Consider the following 13,689-nt stretch of genomic DNA (forward strand, 5'->3'; position numbering starts at 1 on the left):
CTTGGGCTTTTTGAGAGAAGGAATATGTAGCTTGTGCGTTACAGCTAGTTAATTTGTTGATTAAAGAATAGAGCACAATTAGGTAATATTTTTAACCTGGGTTTAGGTAAAAGACTAGGAGCCAGCATGCAGACCGCCTCCATAGTAGAAGAATATGCTGTACTGCTGCTGTCATCAGGACTACTTGACTGATACAATGCCAGTAATAATTTGGCAGATAAACTGTCTTAAATATCTACTGCTGGCAGCAATTTCCTTAGCACAGAAATATAATCAATGAAGTTACCTTAATGAGGTTCCCTCATAAAACAATAATCAGGATACTTGACAAGAAGTTTTCTTCAAAGGCAAGGGAGGCAAAGAGAAGAGAAGAAAAGAGAAGGAGGTGAAAATGTGAGAAGAAAGGGGAAAAGAAAGGAAAAGGCAAGAAAAAAATGAGAAAGAAAGCTAATTTAATTTTTGCTCGTTTTTAATGTGTCTACTCATGGTTGCTCAAGCAAGAGGCTTTATGATACTCAGAACGCTGAAGCCTGAAGTTAAGAAAAAAGCCCAAGACAATTTATCAGATGGAGAACAATGCGGTTGTTGCATTGTAATTTCTGAATCATATCCCTAATCTTTATGTAAAAAAATAAACCTTAAAGGCTTTTCTGCGGTACATTTCTGGTCCCTCAGTGGACATCCTTCAAAAGTTAGGGCTGAAGGCACATGCTTGGATGGACTTACCTAGCTTAGGAGAGAAGCCCCTGAAGCTTTCTGCCTATGTTATGGTAAGCTCAGCATCTCAGAAGGCCAATTCATCCCAGGGCATATGTCCTTCTAATTAAAGAGCTTAGGTGCCTGAACTTAGGAAGAAAAATTCTGGGCCAAAGACATTTGATTTCTGTGGACATCTGTTCAGTGAGTAAATTTTAAAGACAGCTAATTCCCTTGGTAATTTGCTAGGCATTATTGTCTTCCATTTAGCATCTAAAAGGCAGTGTGAGACACAAAGACGCAGACACCATGCATGGCGTGCTGTTCAGTTCACACCAGGGCCTCTGTAGTTTTGTGTGCCACAGCCAGCTCTAGCATTCAGAAATGCCTTCTTCAGCTGCATTAAAAAAAAATCCCTCATTGTTAGCAGGCTGAACTTTAGTTAAATCAGTCTAAATTAGCCCATTTGTCACCAACTGTTGTAGAACATCTGTCACTTTGGAAATAGAGATGCCTGTAGTTTCAGGTGGAAACTTGCAGTTTTGGCTATCTTGTTTTGCTCCTGTCATGTACTGAATGCTGAACTTACAAAACCAGAAATAGGTCTGGCTTAAAAACAAGAGTTTCAGAGTCTCAGCAATGCCTGGAAGAAGAAAGTTTCTGGCGAATCTGGCCTAGGAGGACAAAGTCAGGAAAAAAACATCCTCAGGGAAAGGTGTTGCACTCTGTGGATTATAAGAACAAATTTTACAAGCTTTCCAGATGCTCTCCATTGGTTATTTTATAAACATCAGAAACATTGGCCATTATTAACATTAATGTGTCTTATTAAAATTCTTTGCAAACTTGATGCGAACAGATGGATGATATTTTTGCTTTACACATGTATATGCCTAAGATTGCTAAGCATGGAGACTGTGAAATGAGCTTCCCGTTTTTAAGGGAATTTGAATTAATCTGTATTTTAATTGATCTGAGGAATGTTTTTCGTGCATCCTTTTCCATTGTTTTTCCACAGTCCTGCATAATTGGTTACAATGTGTCAGTTGCTTTATGAAGAAGAATATGAAAATACTAGATGTCCAAATTAGGTGTGTGTGGTCTATTAAATTTTGCAGCATGACAAAAACTCACTTCTGCTGTTCTGCAGTAAGGATCCAAAAGTCTAGGCTAATGCTGCAGCTGTGTGGCCATTTGATATAAATATTACAGTATTTTTAAAATATAATGTGGCATTACTCTGTCATGAACTAGGTCAGATGTCCAACTTGGAGCTGACCATTCTGAGATTTCTTTGCAGTTAGAAAAGAAAAATAAGAATCTCCAGGGAATGAGTCATCAAACTGACCTCATGGTGCTCTTCCAGTGAGATGAATCATCCCTTGGATATGCCATTTTTTCTCTGCTATCCATAGAGGATTCACAGGGGCCTAGCTCTGAACCAGATGTTCAACTTTTTACATGCCTTGTTTAGAGTAGATTTATCCCACTTACTGTGTATAGCCTTGATACAGAAGAATATAGCGTAAGGGGAGAACTTGGAGATAGATAAAAATGCCAGCATTGTAGCAAAAAATGTTATAGAGAGTGAAAAAGAAATAAAATGAGCTTCAAGTGCACTCACCTGGAACACACACACACACATGCACACACACACGCGCGCGCGCGCACACACACACACACACACTCTGTCTGTGCAGGTCTCAGTAGAAAGTGCTTTCTTATTAATGAGGATTACTGTGGCCAGAACATTTCAGTTTATGGCCCAACTGCTAAAGAAGTACAGGTATTGAAATCTCTGCTACACATTTGTGCCTGGAGGTATTTAGAAGATTATCAAGCAGATTACCCCTAAAAATTTGTGTCAAGTGTTCAGCACGTGAATTAATTATCTGACCAAGATACTTGTGCCAGAACGAGCTATGAAATAAAGCGTATTACTGCTGTCACACCACAAATTTATAGCACCTGATTTAAGTTCTGCAGGTAGTCTTAGTCTTGTTCTGGTGCTTCTTCAGTTATTTAAGGGATAAAGAGAGAAAAATGTCCACTCCTTCTTTTTATTAAATTACTTAGTTCTTCAATATTTGAATCTGTGCCTAAAATACAGATTGTTTTCCAGAATTTTGGGTAGGTCTGTGGCTTGATTTCTAAATTCTTCCACTGTGCTTCCACATCTTAGTAACATGTGACACTGCTCCATGACTTTTCATTCATCTCCGTTTCATTTCCTCCCAAACCACCTTTTCAGCCTAACATTTACCAGTGTTGATCCTCATGTTTAAAGAAAATGGGAACCCTAGAGACATCTGTGTTGGTCTGTGGGCGGTTTTTAGACTATACCAAAGCTACAATTCTCTCCTCTGACTTTCTTCTCCATGCATTGTAAACTTTGTCTGTTTATTGAGGTTTCAGACTATTTGGTGCAATCTCCCTTTACAACATTGTCAGAAGTACCTATAGGTGAGTGAAAATCTAAAATCCCATTCAAAAATTATTTTGATATCTCAAGAGTCAGACACACAAGGTGGTGGAAGTGTCCCAGTATACAAGTGGATAGATTACACAGACAATGTAGTTAAGAGAAGTACCCCATGGCTGGGTACTAAGTAGATTATGACACCTATTTATTTTTGTCCATTTTACTAATTAATGACTCTTCAATGGACTTTGCAAATAGGAATCGGGGTCTATCAATGAGTTTCTTGTGTTCATGGGGGAACAGTGGTTTTTATCATGGAGCTCCCTGGCCAGATTGCTTCCTTGTCATGGACTCGTAGAGTCAGTAAGGTTAGAAAAGACATCCAAGATCATTGAGTCTAACCTTTGAATGAACACCACCATGCCAACTAAACCATAGCACTAACTGCCATGTCCAGTCGTTTCTTGAACACTTCAGGTATTCTGACTCCCTGGGCAGCCTGTTCCAATGCTTAACTACCCTTTCAGTGAAAAAATTCTTCCTGATGTCCAACGTAACCATGAACAAGGGAAGATGGCTTTAAAGTGAAAGAGAGTAGGTTTTGATTAGATATTAGGAAGAAAACCTTTACAGTGAGGATGGTGAGACACTGACACATTGCCCAGAGATGTTGTGGATGCCCCATCCCTGGAAGCGTGCAAGAGCATGTTGAATAGGGCTGTGAGCAATCGGGTCTAGTGGAGGATTTCAACCTGCAGGAGGTTGAAACTAGATGATCTTTAAGCTCCCTTCCAAGCCAAACCATTCTGTGATTCTATGGATTATGAGATTATGCAGTTTACCTCCTTAGTTTGTTGCTGAGCATCTTCAGCCCTTATTTGTGAAACACGATGTGAAGCTAGATACAACTTTGAGCTGATTCAGTAGGCCTGTCCATTAAGAACAGAAGACTGGGGAGAAGACTGTGTGTTATGTGCCCCTCTTTGGGAACCTCTGAATTGTCACCCCAAGTTTTCCTCTCTTTTTACTTAAGGACTTCAGTGTTGTGTTAGACTACACTGACTTTTTATCAAATAGCTGGTAGGTATCTAATATGAATTCTCACCTCATTCCCCTCCACCAAAGAAAAAAAAAAAATGAAGTTAAATAATTCTGAAGGGGAAAGCATTCTCAACAGACTGAATAAAGTTCTCCTCCTCTCAGGTTTCTTCATTTTCATTCTCTGATCTCTCTGGGTATGACTTAATCTGTTTTAACATTATCAGTGCCTTCACAGATAGAATCTGCATTTTTAATATTAAAAAATTAAGAAAATGTTAAAAATCTTTTTTGAGCTTTCTTCCAGAAATGATTGGCAGCAGTTTTGTTTTTCTCATTACAGGTTCACATCAGACATTGCTCTCTTGCCTTAGAAAAGATAAAATTTACATTGATATAATGATGATTACTAAAATCATAGTCTTATCTGATTTGCTTTATATGCCATACTGTACTCCTTTCTCCCAGTAATCCTTCCACTTTTTAGTATGTTCTCACTGTATTAAAAATGATGCTAGTTTCATTACAGTTATTGAAAACATGCTGGTTAAAATTCTCTTAGCAGGCAGGCTTTTTATATACAATCATACTTTCTGAGTATTCTTTGAATTGCTCTGTATTAATAACAACTTTTAAAAGGATTTTCCTGCTCTTCGATTGTCCAGTCATACGGTCTTTCTTTCATTTGACAGTGATTAATTCAAAAATATGAGCTTACTTTATGTGCAAATTTTAGGTCATCATTAAGCTCTTTGTGAAAGAGATTGAGTCATATAATGTGTTTTTACATTGCAGCCCAGATCTCAGCTGGTGTCATAGAATGCCACTATAATATAAATATTAATCATTCATGTCATTAGTTGCCACTATTACTTTCTACCTTGGTGCATTTCTAAAAAAAAAAAATTGCATACAAAATAACATCCACAATCCATCCATGAGCTTTTGATTAGCTCATTTAGTCAGTGTGCTCTTGGCTCGTTTCTGTACTGATAATTTGTCCAGTAAAGCTCAGCTGGGTATCTCTATTCTTTCTCAGTTGTCCTTCCATTTTCTGTCTCATGTACACATGTTCTCAAAAGCATTTCTATCCAGGATGCTGTGGCAGTGGCAGAGAATCGAGATGAAAGACTCCATTTATATTTTACCTTGCATTCTTATAGTTCCTCCCCATTTTCTGGCAGTATAACCTTTTGTGGTTGCAACTTGTAGTGTTTCACGTAGCTTATTCCTTTGTGTTTCATTTTCTTTGAATTTCTGCATTCCTTCCGTTGTCTGTAGCTTTCACTCCACCTAAAGTCAATACAAATCTTGATATTGATTTAGTGTGGCCAGAATTTCAACAGAAGCTCTTCTTCTGTTATTTTTAAGACTTTTTTTTTTTTAATGTGGACCATTAAATATGCATGGTGCTTTATAACAAAATAAAAGCACTGCCTTCCAAGAGATTTCAGTCTAAGACCCTATTTTGACAACTCATGCCACTTGCCTGGAATTGCAGATTTCTAGATGATGACATAGGGTTCAAGGCAAAGAAGCATATGCTCTAGTCACATGAAAATGTGTGCTTGGTTTTGAATGCGTTGCTGAGTAGAGATGGAGGTAAGGGCCTGATGCTTCACAGAACAGAGCTGTAAATGTTTTGTGGAAATAAAGGATAAGGGATGAGAATATGACATTGGGGCAAGGAAGGAAAGATGAAGGTTCCACCCAAAAGGGTTCCTGAGTTGGCTGTGCATATCACGTGGTCTGTACATCTAAATCTGTTTGGACTGCTTATAAGTGATTGAATAAACCTTATAAGTATGAATAATCCTATGCAACTATGACCGATTGAAATACTTACTCCCTTCATTATGCACTAGTCGTGCTTCTTGTCGAATCACTGGATTTGTCCCAAATGGGGTAGTTCATGATGATGACAGAAATGTTATGGGGACGGGAAAAGAGTTTTGGAAAGGGATAGACTATGTGGTAGAGAAAGATGGACACACATATAATGAGGGAACAAAAATACAAAAGGAAGATGAGACTGGAGGCAGTAAAAAAAGAGAGAAGAGGACAAGTCATGGCAGACAAGGTAACATGAAGTATGGAGAACTAAATGTTCCCACATATGATGTCTGAGACGATTTTTTGTTTTGATTGCCAGAAGAGGCTATGGCTGTTAAACCTCCTCATCCACCTCCTTATTCTTTTTATTCAGCAAAAGAAACTATACTATGGCCAAAACAAACATAACCCTCCTGATGTCCTAGGAACATTCTAATCTGCAAGATCTCTGTGTAGTTATTACTTAAGGAGAGTCCCTTCTCTTAATGGGACCTGCCAGGGCTTGGTCACATTTATGATGTTCCTTCATTACAGAGTTCTCTTTTTGGACAGACTTACCAAAAATAGTTTTTTCTGATTTTGCTATTTTTAAATCTGAGGACTGAAAATAAAAGTCTGTCTAACCATAAATAACAAAAAGAACAGCTAATTAAATGCAGTACATTATATTCTTGTCAAACTGATGAAGAAAGCATCATTCACTTAATCTTCCTTTGAGTTGGGATGGGGAGATCATGTGGGTTGGGCTTTTTCTTAGTTTTTTTTCTGATTGTCAACACAAGGTCCATAAAGTCCATTCTGTAAAGTGAGATGGTGGCATTGAAAGAGCAGGTACTGTACGTTTGTACCTGCCCTAGTGTGTTGTGCTGATCTGATGTCAGGCTTCTGTTTGTTGAGAAATGACATGAAGGTGAGGTGGTCTTGTTGAGTTCAAGTGATTTATCACATGGCACAGCACCAGCTCTTACAGTTACACTCAGCTGTCAGTTTCTTTGTTGTAAATTAAACCACGTTTCACAACCTAAAAGATTTTCAAAGCTTAAATTGGAGACAGATTTTTTTAGCTAAACCTTGCAGGGCAAACTGGGCTCTCTTTAATCAAAGTGCATTTTCTTTTATTTCGGAGTATAACGGAGTGTTCTTCTATTTGTAGAGCTACTAATTGTTGATATACATACCTCAGACAAGTTACTGTGCAGATTTCAGTATAAATACTGAAAACAGGGCATTTTTAGTATCCCCATAATGCTCCTTCTTTCACTGTTACTCACTCGATTTCTTAGCCAAAAGAAGAAGACCTGACACTGAGGTTTGATACTCTTACAAGACCAGGGATTATAGTATGTGTTGTAGTATAAGGACTTTTTCTGTTCTTTGTCTGTGTGGAAGAATCTGCTTATTGTATTACGAAAAATTATTTCTTCCTGCATCACTCAGGTGTAGACCACCGACATATGCTCAGTCTCTTAATAACCCATGCAAGTACATGGACTAGAACTGGTCTGAGTCAGATGAATAGGAAGGGATATCAACCATTGACCCAGGCATACCTCCTTGTGGTCTCAAACACAAGGCCTTAGTCAAAGGGAAATATAGAAATAATTTAGGGAGAGAACATACTTTCTAGTACTCTGGTAGGTGAGACAGGGTAGGTGGAAGAGGAAAACATCCTTGCTCCTCTGGTAGGTTTTGTAATTGCTCTCTGCGACGCTGACACCTCTGCATCAGAGTGAGAGCAAAAAAGGTGAGACTGCTAATAAAGGATGACCACCCCCCCCGACTTTATCTGCAGGATTAAATTAAGTTGAGCTAGGGCAGGCTTGCCCATACTGTTCAAATGTAAGAAAGCTGTTGCTCTGGGCCAGCTAGGATTTTCCCACATGTAAGAAAGCTGTTGCTCTGGGCCAGCTAGGATTTTCCCACACACTGTAGGTATAGTTCAGAGTTTGATGCAGGACAAGTAGTTTCCCAGAAAAGCATCTTTTTTGTGGAGAGAGAAGGGTTGCTGCTGCAGGGACACTTGGCATCTTGTGCCAGTTGGTTTCAGGGAACAAGAATGGTCCCTGGCTGGTTTTGATTACTAGTATCCTAACAGATGTAGCTGTTAGGAGCAGGGCAGGTTGAGGAATGGCATCCTTGCAAGCTGACCGCCCACACAGCAAAACGATTTGGGAGATAAATCACTGGAGGCAACATTCTTTTGGTCTGTCCAAAAAGGTGGAATTTGGGGATATAATAGTGAAGTCCTCTGGTTTGCTCCTTTATCATGCTATGTCTTAACACTATGTCTTAAGGAACCTATTGGCATCCAGGCAGCATGCAGACCAAACAGTAGCTCTGATGGAATTGCAGCTGTGATTCACCTTCTTTTTTATACCTCTGGATTTTTTTTTTAATTTTTTTTAAAAAACCTCAGCAAAACCAAAGTAAATAACTATGCCATTTATTTGTAGTAGATAAGTTATTTTACACTGCTGTCAAAATCTATATCTTCATTATACAAATCTATAATGGCATTTGCTTATGTATGCTGCTGATGACCTGCAGTATGCTTTACTTTAGAACCCATCCCTTGCATTATCTGCAGTCTTCTCCAGGGTGGTATTTCCAACTTTTGTTTTCCTCTGCTAGTCAAAGGCAATCACATCTGTTTCTCCCTCTGTGGCATGTGAATTGAGTCAGAGGGAGAGGCTGCAGGTTTTCAACTGTAAACGTGAGAAAGGCAAAGTCCTTTTTGAAAGTAAACAGTAGCATAACCAGAAGACTGAGGGTTTGGCCCCAATTAATTAAAATAATATATGTTTCATTACTCTGCAATCTGTCTAACGTTTCTCTTTCTCATGTCACGTCGTTTACCTACATGCAATTTTAGCCTTACACATAGTGCTGAGTTCTGTTCAGTTCATTACAAATGCCTTTCAGAACTGTTGCCAGAAATATTTTCTTCCCTATCCAAAACTGACCTGGATACTCCATTCACTACAGCACCTAGCCTTGACTACTGTAATTCCTTGGTTTGCTGGGCTTGAAGCCAAATCGATTGGCAGACTGCAGCTTAGTCAGAATTCAACAACAAGGCTTCTGACCCAAACCATGCCAACTCTATATCCTGTCTGTGCTGTGAATCTATATTTGAAAAGCATGTTATGCATTTACTGTAACAGTTTCCTTTACAATGTAATTTTATGGGTGGAATTTTTCTTTTACCCTTCATGTCAACTGTCGCACTCTTATAGAATTTTTCTGAGCTAAATTGCCGTATACTCTACCCTTACACTTACAGTAATTTATTGCAAAGCGCTCTTCATCCTGTATCCCTAATTGGTGGAATTTGGAGAGAAATTATATGTGGAATCCGATTATTTTATCTGCCAGAAAAGACTTCTGTTTTTATTTTAACATATTATTTTTCAGCTTCTATTTTGTTTCTTTTTTTAATTATAAATTATATTATATTATATATACTATAAAATAGTATGTATGGCAGCTTATAATGTAATAAGCAAAGGAAAAATTGAGTACTTCTTCTCTCCTGAACTCAAGGATAAATTTCAGCCTTCCCTCAGTCATGTATTTAAAATAGCCTGCTTGGTAAATATAATGCAGGCTAAAAGTGTTCTCTCTACCTCTTAATCTACAGATGAGTCTATGCTTTGGTTCTCATTTATTTCTATTCTTCTTTGGTAGTATAATTTTCAAATAATCTATATCAAATATTCTCCGGCCCTGGAGATATACTAGTTTTCCCTTTACTACAATCTTCTATGCAACTTCAGCAGGCGTTGTTTAAGGCACTTCTGTTGATATTCCTAGTATTTCTGGTTGTTTTTACATTTATTCTTGATAACAATAACTTATCCTGGTAGCACTTTTTATGGCAGTAGAAACTGAGGCTTAAATATTCTTTTAATGTCCTTACTATGAGCTGGCACCTGTAATAAAATGTATAGTAGTTGTACTGCATTGACACTTGCATATCATTCTGGATTTAGTTGTTTGGGTCTTTTTAGTTATTTATAACACAGCAGAAAAGCAATTAGATAATAACCCTTTGTCTGAAACATGCCACAGAAATTACCAACCACAGAATAAGTCATTAGGAAAGCTGCAATTGCTTACATCCTGTAAGTTATATTGATATGAAAAACAATGACATGTTATGGACCCTTCCAGAACAATGCATTTTTTTAAATCCTAATTTAGTAAGGAAACAGCTTTGCATGTGGTCAGTGAAAATTTGATATAGCACAGAATTCAGTAACAGATGTTTGACAATTATTATTTCATGTTACTTAATAATTCTACTTATCAGTCACAGTTGACAGTATAGTGCATCCTGGAGTTCAAGGTGCCTTAGAGAGATTGATATGACCTGTTATTTAGTTTTGGAAATTTCTTTCTAGAGATCAGGAAATAATCTGAAAACTATGGTCAGCAGCAAGACTGGGAACAATTGTTTCACTCAGATTCTGCAGATATCAGTCCAAAATTTGGGGCCTCTCTTTGCCCAAGTTTTACCCAGATATAAACAAAAAATTAGTCAACTGGAGAGTTTCTCAGATACTATAAACCTTTCATGGCTTCCTCTTAGGGATGAATCTACCATCCCTACAGGCCGTGTGCTGATGGATCACTTACCCATACAAATTCGATACTGATCAGAAGTGAGTATATTGTATCTTGTCTTCCAATCACACAGAGCACGAGCATTATGCCAGCTTAAGGTTTCCTAGGTATCTTTGGCAAAATAAACAAATCTTAGTGCAACATGAGCAAATGTGAACTGGCAGAACGGGTTTATATTGAATTGCCCTCTCATAACACGTGAATACAGATTTTGATGCAATACAATCATGGCCTTGGCCGCTGTTTAGCTCTAATGTAATGGTTGGAGGCCTTTTATGTTGGATGTTACCTGTGGATATTTGCAATACTTCATAGCCTAGATAGCTGTGAATGTTGAAATGGCTGTACATACACTGACACTTTCTTTGAATAGCATACTGGGATATTGGTCTTTGGTACATACTAATTTAGTATGCTCCTCTACATTTCTCTTTTTTTTTAAATCCCTAGCTGCCAGTTTCATAAAGTTTCTTTAAATACCTTGATTTTTAGCACGTGATACTCATACTATCCTACTACCTATAGTTTTTTGAATTCCTAAAAGTTGAGTAAGTGAAGCAGATGCTTCTTCTGTTTGCTTTGTCTCCTGCAGTTATACAAGAAAAACTCTTTGACATCTTCCTAGCTTGTGTTTCCATTGAGGAGAGTTTCTGAAATAGTCGGATAATGACTTTTGATAAACCTTAACACCTGTTCACATAATGGAAATTAAACACTTTAAAGTTCAAACGTTTTTCAAAATTCAGATGATCTTATTAATACTTATTAGTGGAAAATGGCAAACCAGCTCTTTCTCATATCTTTGTGAATCTTTTCTACTTGAATTTCCACTTGCAAACTAAAAACAGATTGTTAATTAAGCAAAATTTTCTGAGCACCTGGGTCATCAACACAACAATAGTAATTAAATTCTAACCGCAGTTTCTATACACATAATAATAGAGTGCTTTACCATTTTCAAATTAATTGAATAAATATACGCAGTGTAACTTCCACTCTTCAGTCCAAGCAAGTTCTAAGGGGCTGAAATTATCACATCTGCCTTTAAAACTTGAATGGATTACAAATGGATCAGATCACCACAGTAATGTTGAGGCACATTCTTTAGTAAAACTGCATATACAGATTAATTTAAAAGAAAATTAACTACATTTATTTTCTATGACTTTAGAAGGTAAATCATCCCTGAAAGAAAAGCTTCCATATGTGATTCAAAACATTATAATCTTCCTGAATATTACAGAACCCAACAGAAGCAGTAAAAAAAAAAGAGAGTAGAATAAATGTGCTCCTATTCAAATGACTGAGGTTAATTTTCAGATCTAGAGGTGAAGATACATAACTGCTTTAGTAGGTGAGTTCACCATTTTAGCAAGGGTAGGTTGTTATGTATAATAAGATTCTCTACATCTCTGACTCACGGGAAGAGAGCAGATACTGATCAACTCAGTGAGGGACCAGATCAGAGGGCACTAAGGCACGCCTGCCACCACTTTGCAGTGAGAGGGGTGGGTGGTGCTGCAAGCTGCAACTTTATAAAACAGGGGACATAATTTCAAGCCAGGAATATAAAGAGATAAATAGCCAAGAACCTTGTTAAAGAGTTGAAGCATTTTTCAGTTTTTCATAGTTTGGCAGAGCTGCTCATTCAGGAGCACAGCCCAGGTCATTTGTAGAAAATCTGAATTTCTTGGTGGTCCTTCAGTTAATTGTGCTGAGATCAAAGCAACTTACCTCTTGACCGTTTTTAGTCAAGTCACTGTTGTGGAAAGACAATATTGCTTCTTAATGATGTGAAGAGAAAGAAAAGAGTATTGAGAGAAAAGCTTTCTCAGTTGAGATGAACAAATAGCTAAAAGCTTAAGAATCTTAATTGTCCTAGGTAATTGACCTAAATATAGATGTTTGGGTTCAAAACAAATGCATTGGAATTGAATGAAGGAAGCCCATTTCACATCTCTTCTTCATCTTATACAAAAAAAAAAGTGTCTGTTCATGTACGTAACCATACATAGGCCATGGACACAGGACAGAATGATCTACCACAGGTGAGCCCATTTATATTAAATAGCAGAGAAGCAGCAGCTGCAGCCACAGAACGCAGTGTTAATGTATGCTTTTGCCCTTCCTGTCTGCTGACAAATTCCCACTATCAGATAGTCACCCTTCAAAACAGAGCCTGCTTGTCTTTCACACTTTCATTCGTACAGCCTGCTCTCCACAGCTGCCACAGGGGAACATGTGTCAGGCTTATGTGTCTAGTTTTATTTCTATGGTCACACCCCTATAGCCACACACGCAAAGGCATGTGCCAGCACAAGGCGTTGTAGCAGACATCAGGGGGAAGCAGCTGCATGCACGGTTTTTGGCACAGAGTTATAAGTTGCATAGACTAAAGTTATGGAGACAGACTTGAAGGGAGACATCTCCAACATTGATACAATGTAAGTACAAAAGACACATCATTGGATGGATATTGATGATGTTGTTTCAGTAATGACATCATCCATAGACTCCTAGTGTCTTTGCTTTGCTTCTCTATAGTGATCACAACATAAATTGCTTGTCTTGTTTGACTTCCTTGTTCACCAAAGTTGAGCAGATTGTCGCCGTTTTCAACGCTTCTACCAGACAAAAAGCTTGGGACCATTTCTCGAAAGCCCAGCGAAAGAACATAGACATTTGGCGAAAGCATTCTGAGGTTGGTGATTTTATTTTTACCTTCTATCCATCATCTCGCAGCTGGATTGACACAGAACGGGTGTGATTATAGCTGGACAGAGTGTATTTGGCAATATTTACAGCTACCATTTTAGCTGTTAATCAATTCGCCGTTTGCAGTCGCATCTACAGTATGAATTGCTCCCATTGCTCTCATTATGATAATAGTTGTTAAATAACATTAAGACAGAGAGCAATGTGTTTTTATTTTTCATTCAAAATTTGCGAAATCATTGGAAGATTATGTTTACTATCTAAAATAATGAACTCAAGTAGTGAAATTAGGAACAACATTTTCAGCTAAGGATAGAATTAAGAATTATTCCTGAAAAAATATCTTTTTAAGAGTCATC

At 37.8% G+C, this 13,689-nt stretch overlaps 1 protein-coding gene across 9 annotated transcripts in view; it reads left to right on the top strand.

Annotated features, from left to right (window-relative positions):
• The window catches only part of ENOX1 (ecto-NOX disulfide-thiol exchanger 1), a 361,700-nt gene that overhangs the window by 281,365 nt on the left and 66,646 nt on the right, over positions 1-13,689 (top strand). For all 9 annotated transcript variants that reach the window (XM_032680006.1, XM_032680004.1, XM_032680003.1 and 6 more), the window contains one exon: positions 13,210-13,316. In XM_032680006.1, coding sequence (XP_032535897.1) covers positions 13,210-13,316 — 107 coding nt within the window. The remainder of the gene's footprint in view (positions 1-13,209; positions 13,317-13,689) is intronic.

Source organism: Chiroxiphia lanceolata, chromosome 2, assembly GCF_009829145.1.
Source record: "Chiroxiphia lanceolata isolate bChiLan1 chromosome 2, bChiLan1.pri, whole genome shotgun sequence".
Taxonomy (NCBI): Eukaryota; Metazoa; Chordata; class Aves; order Passeriformes; family Pipridae; genus Chiroxiphia; species Chiroxiphia lanceolata.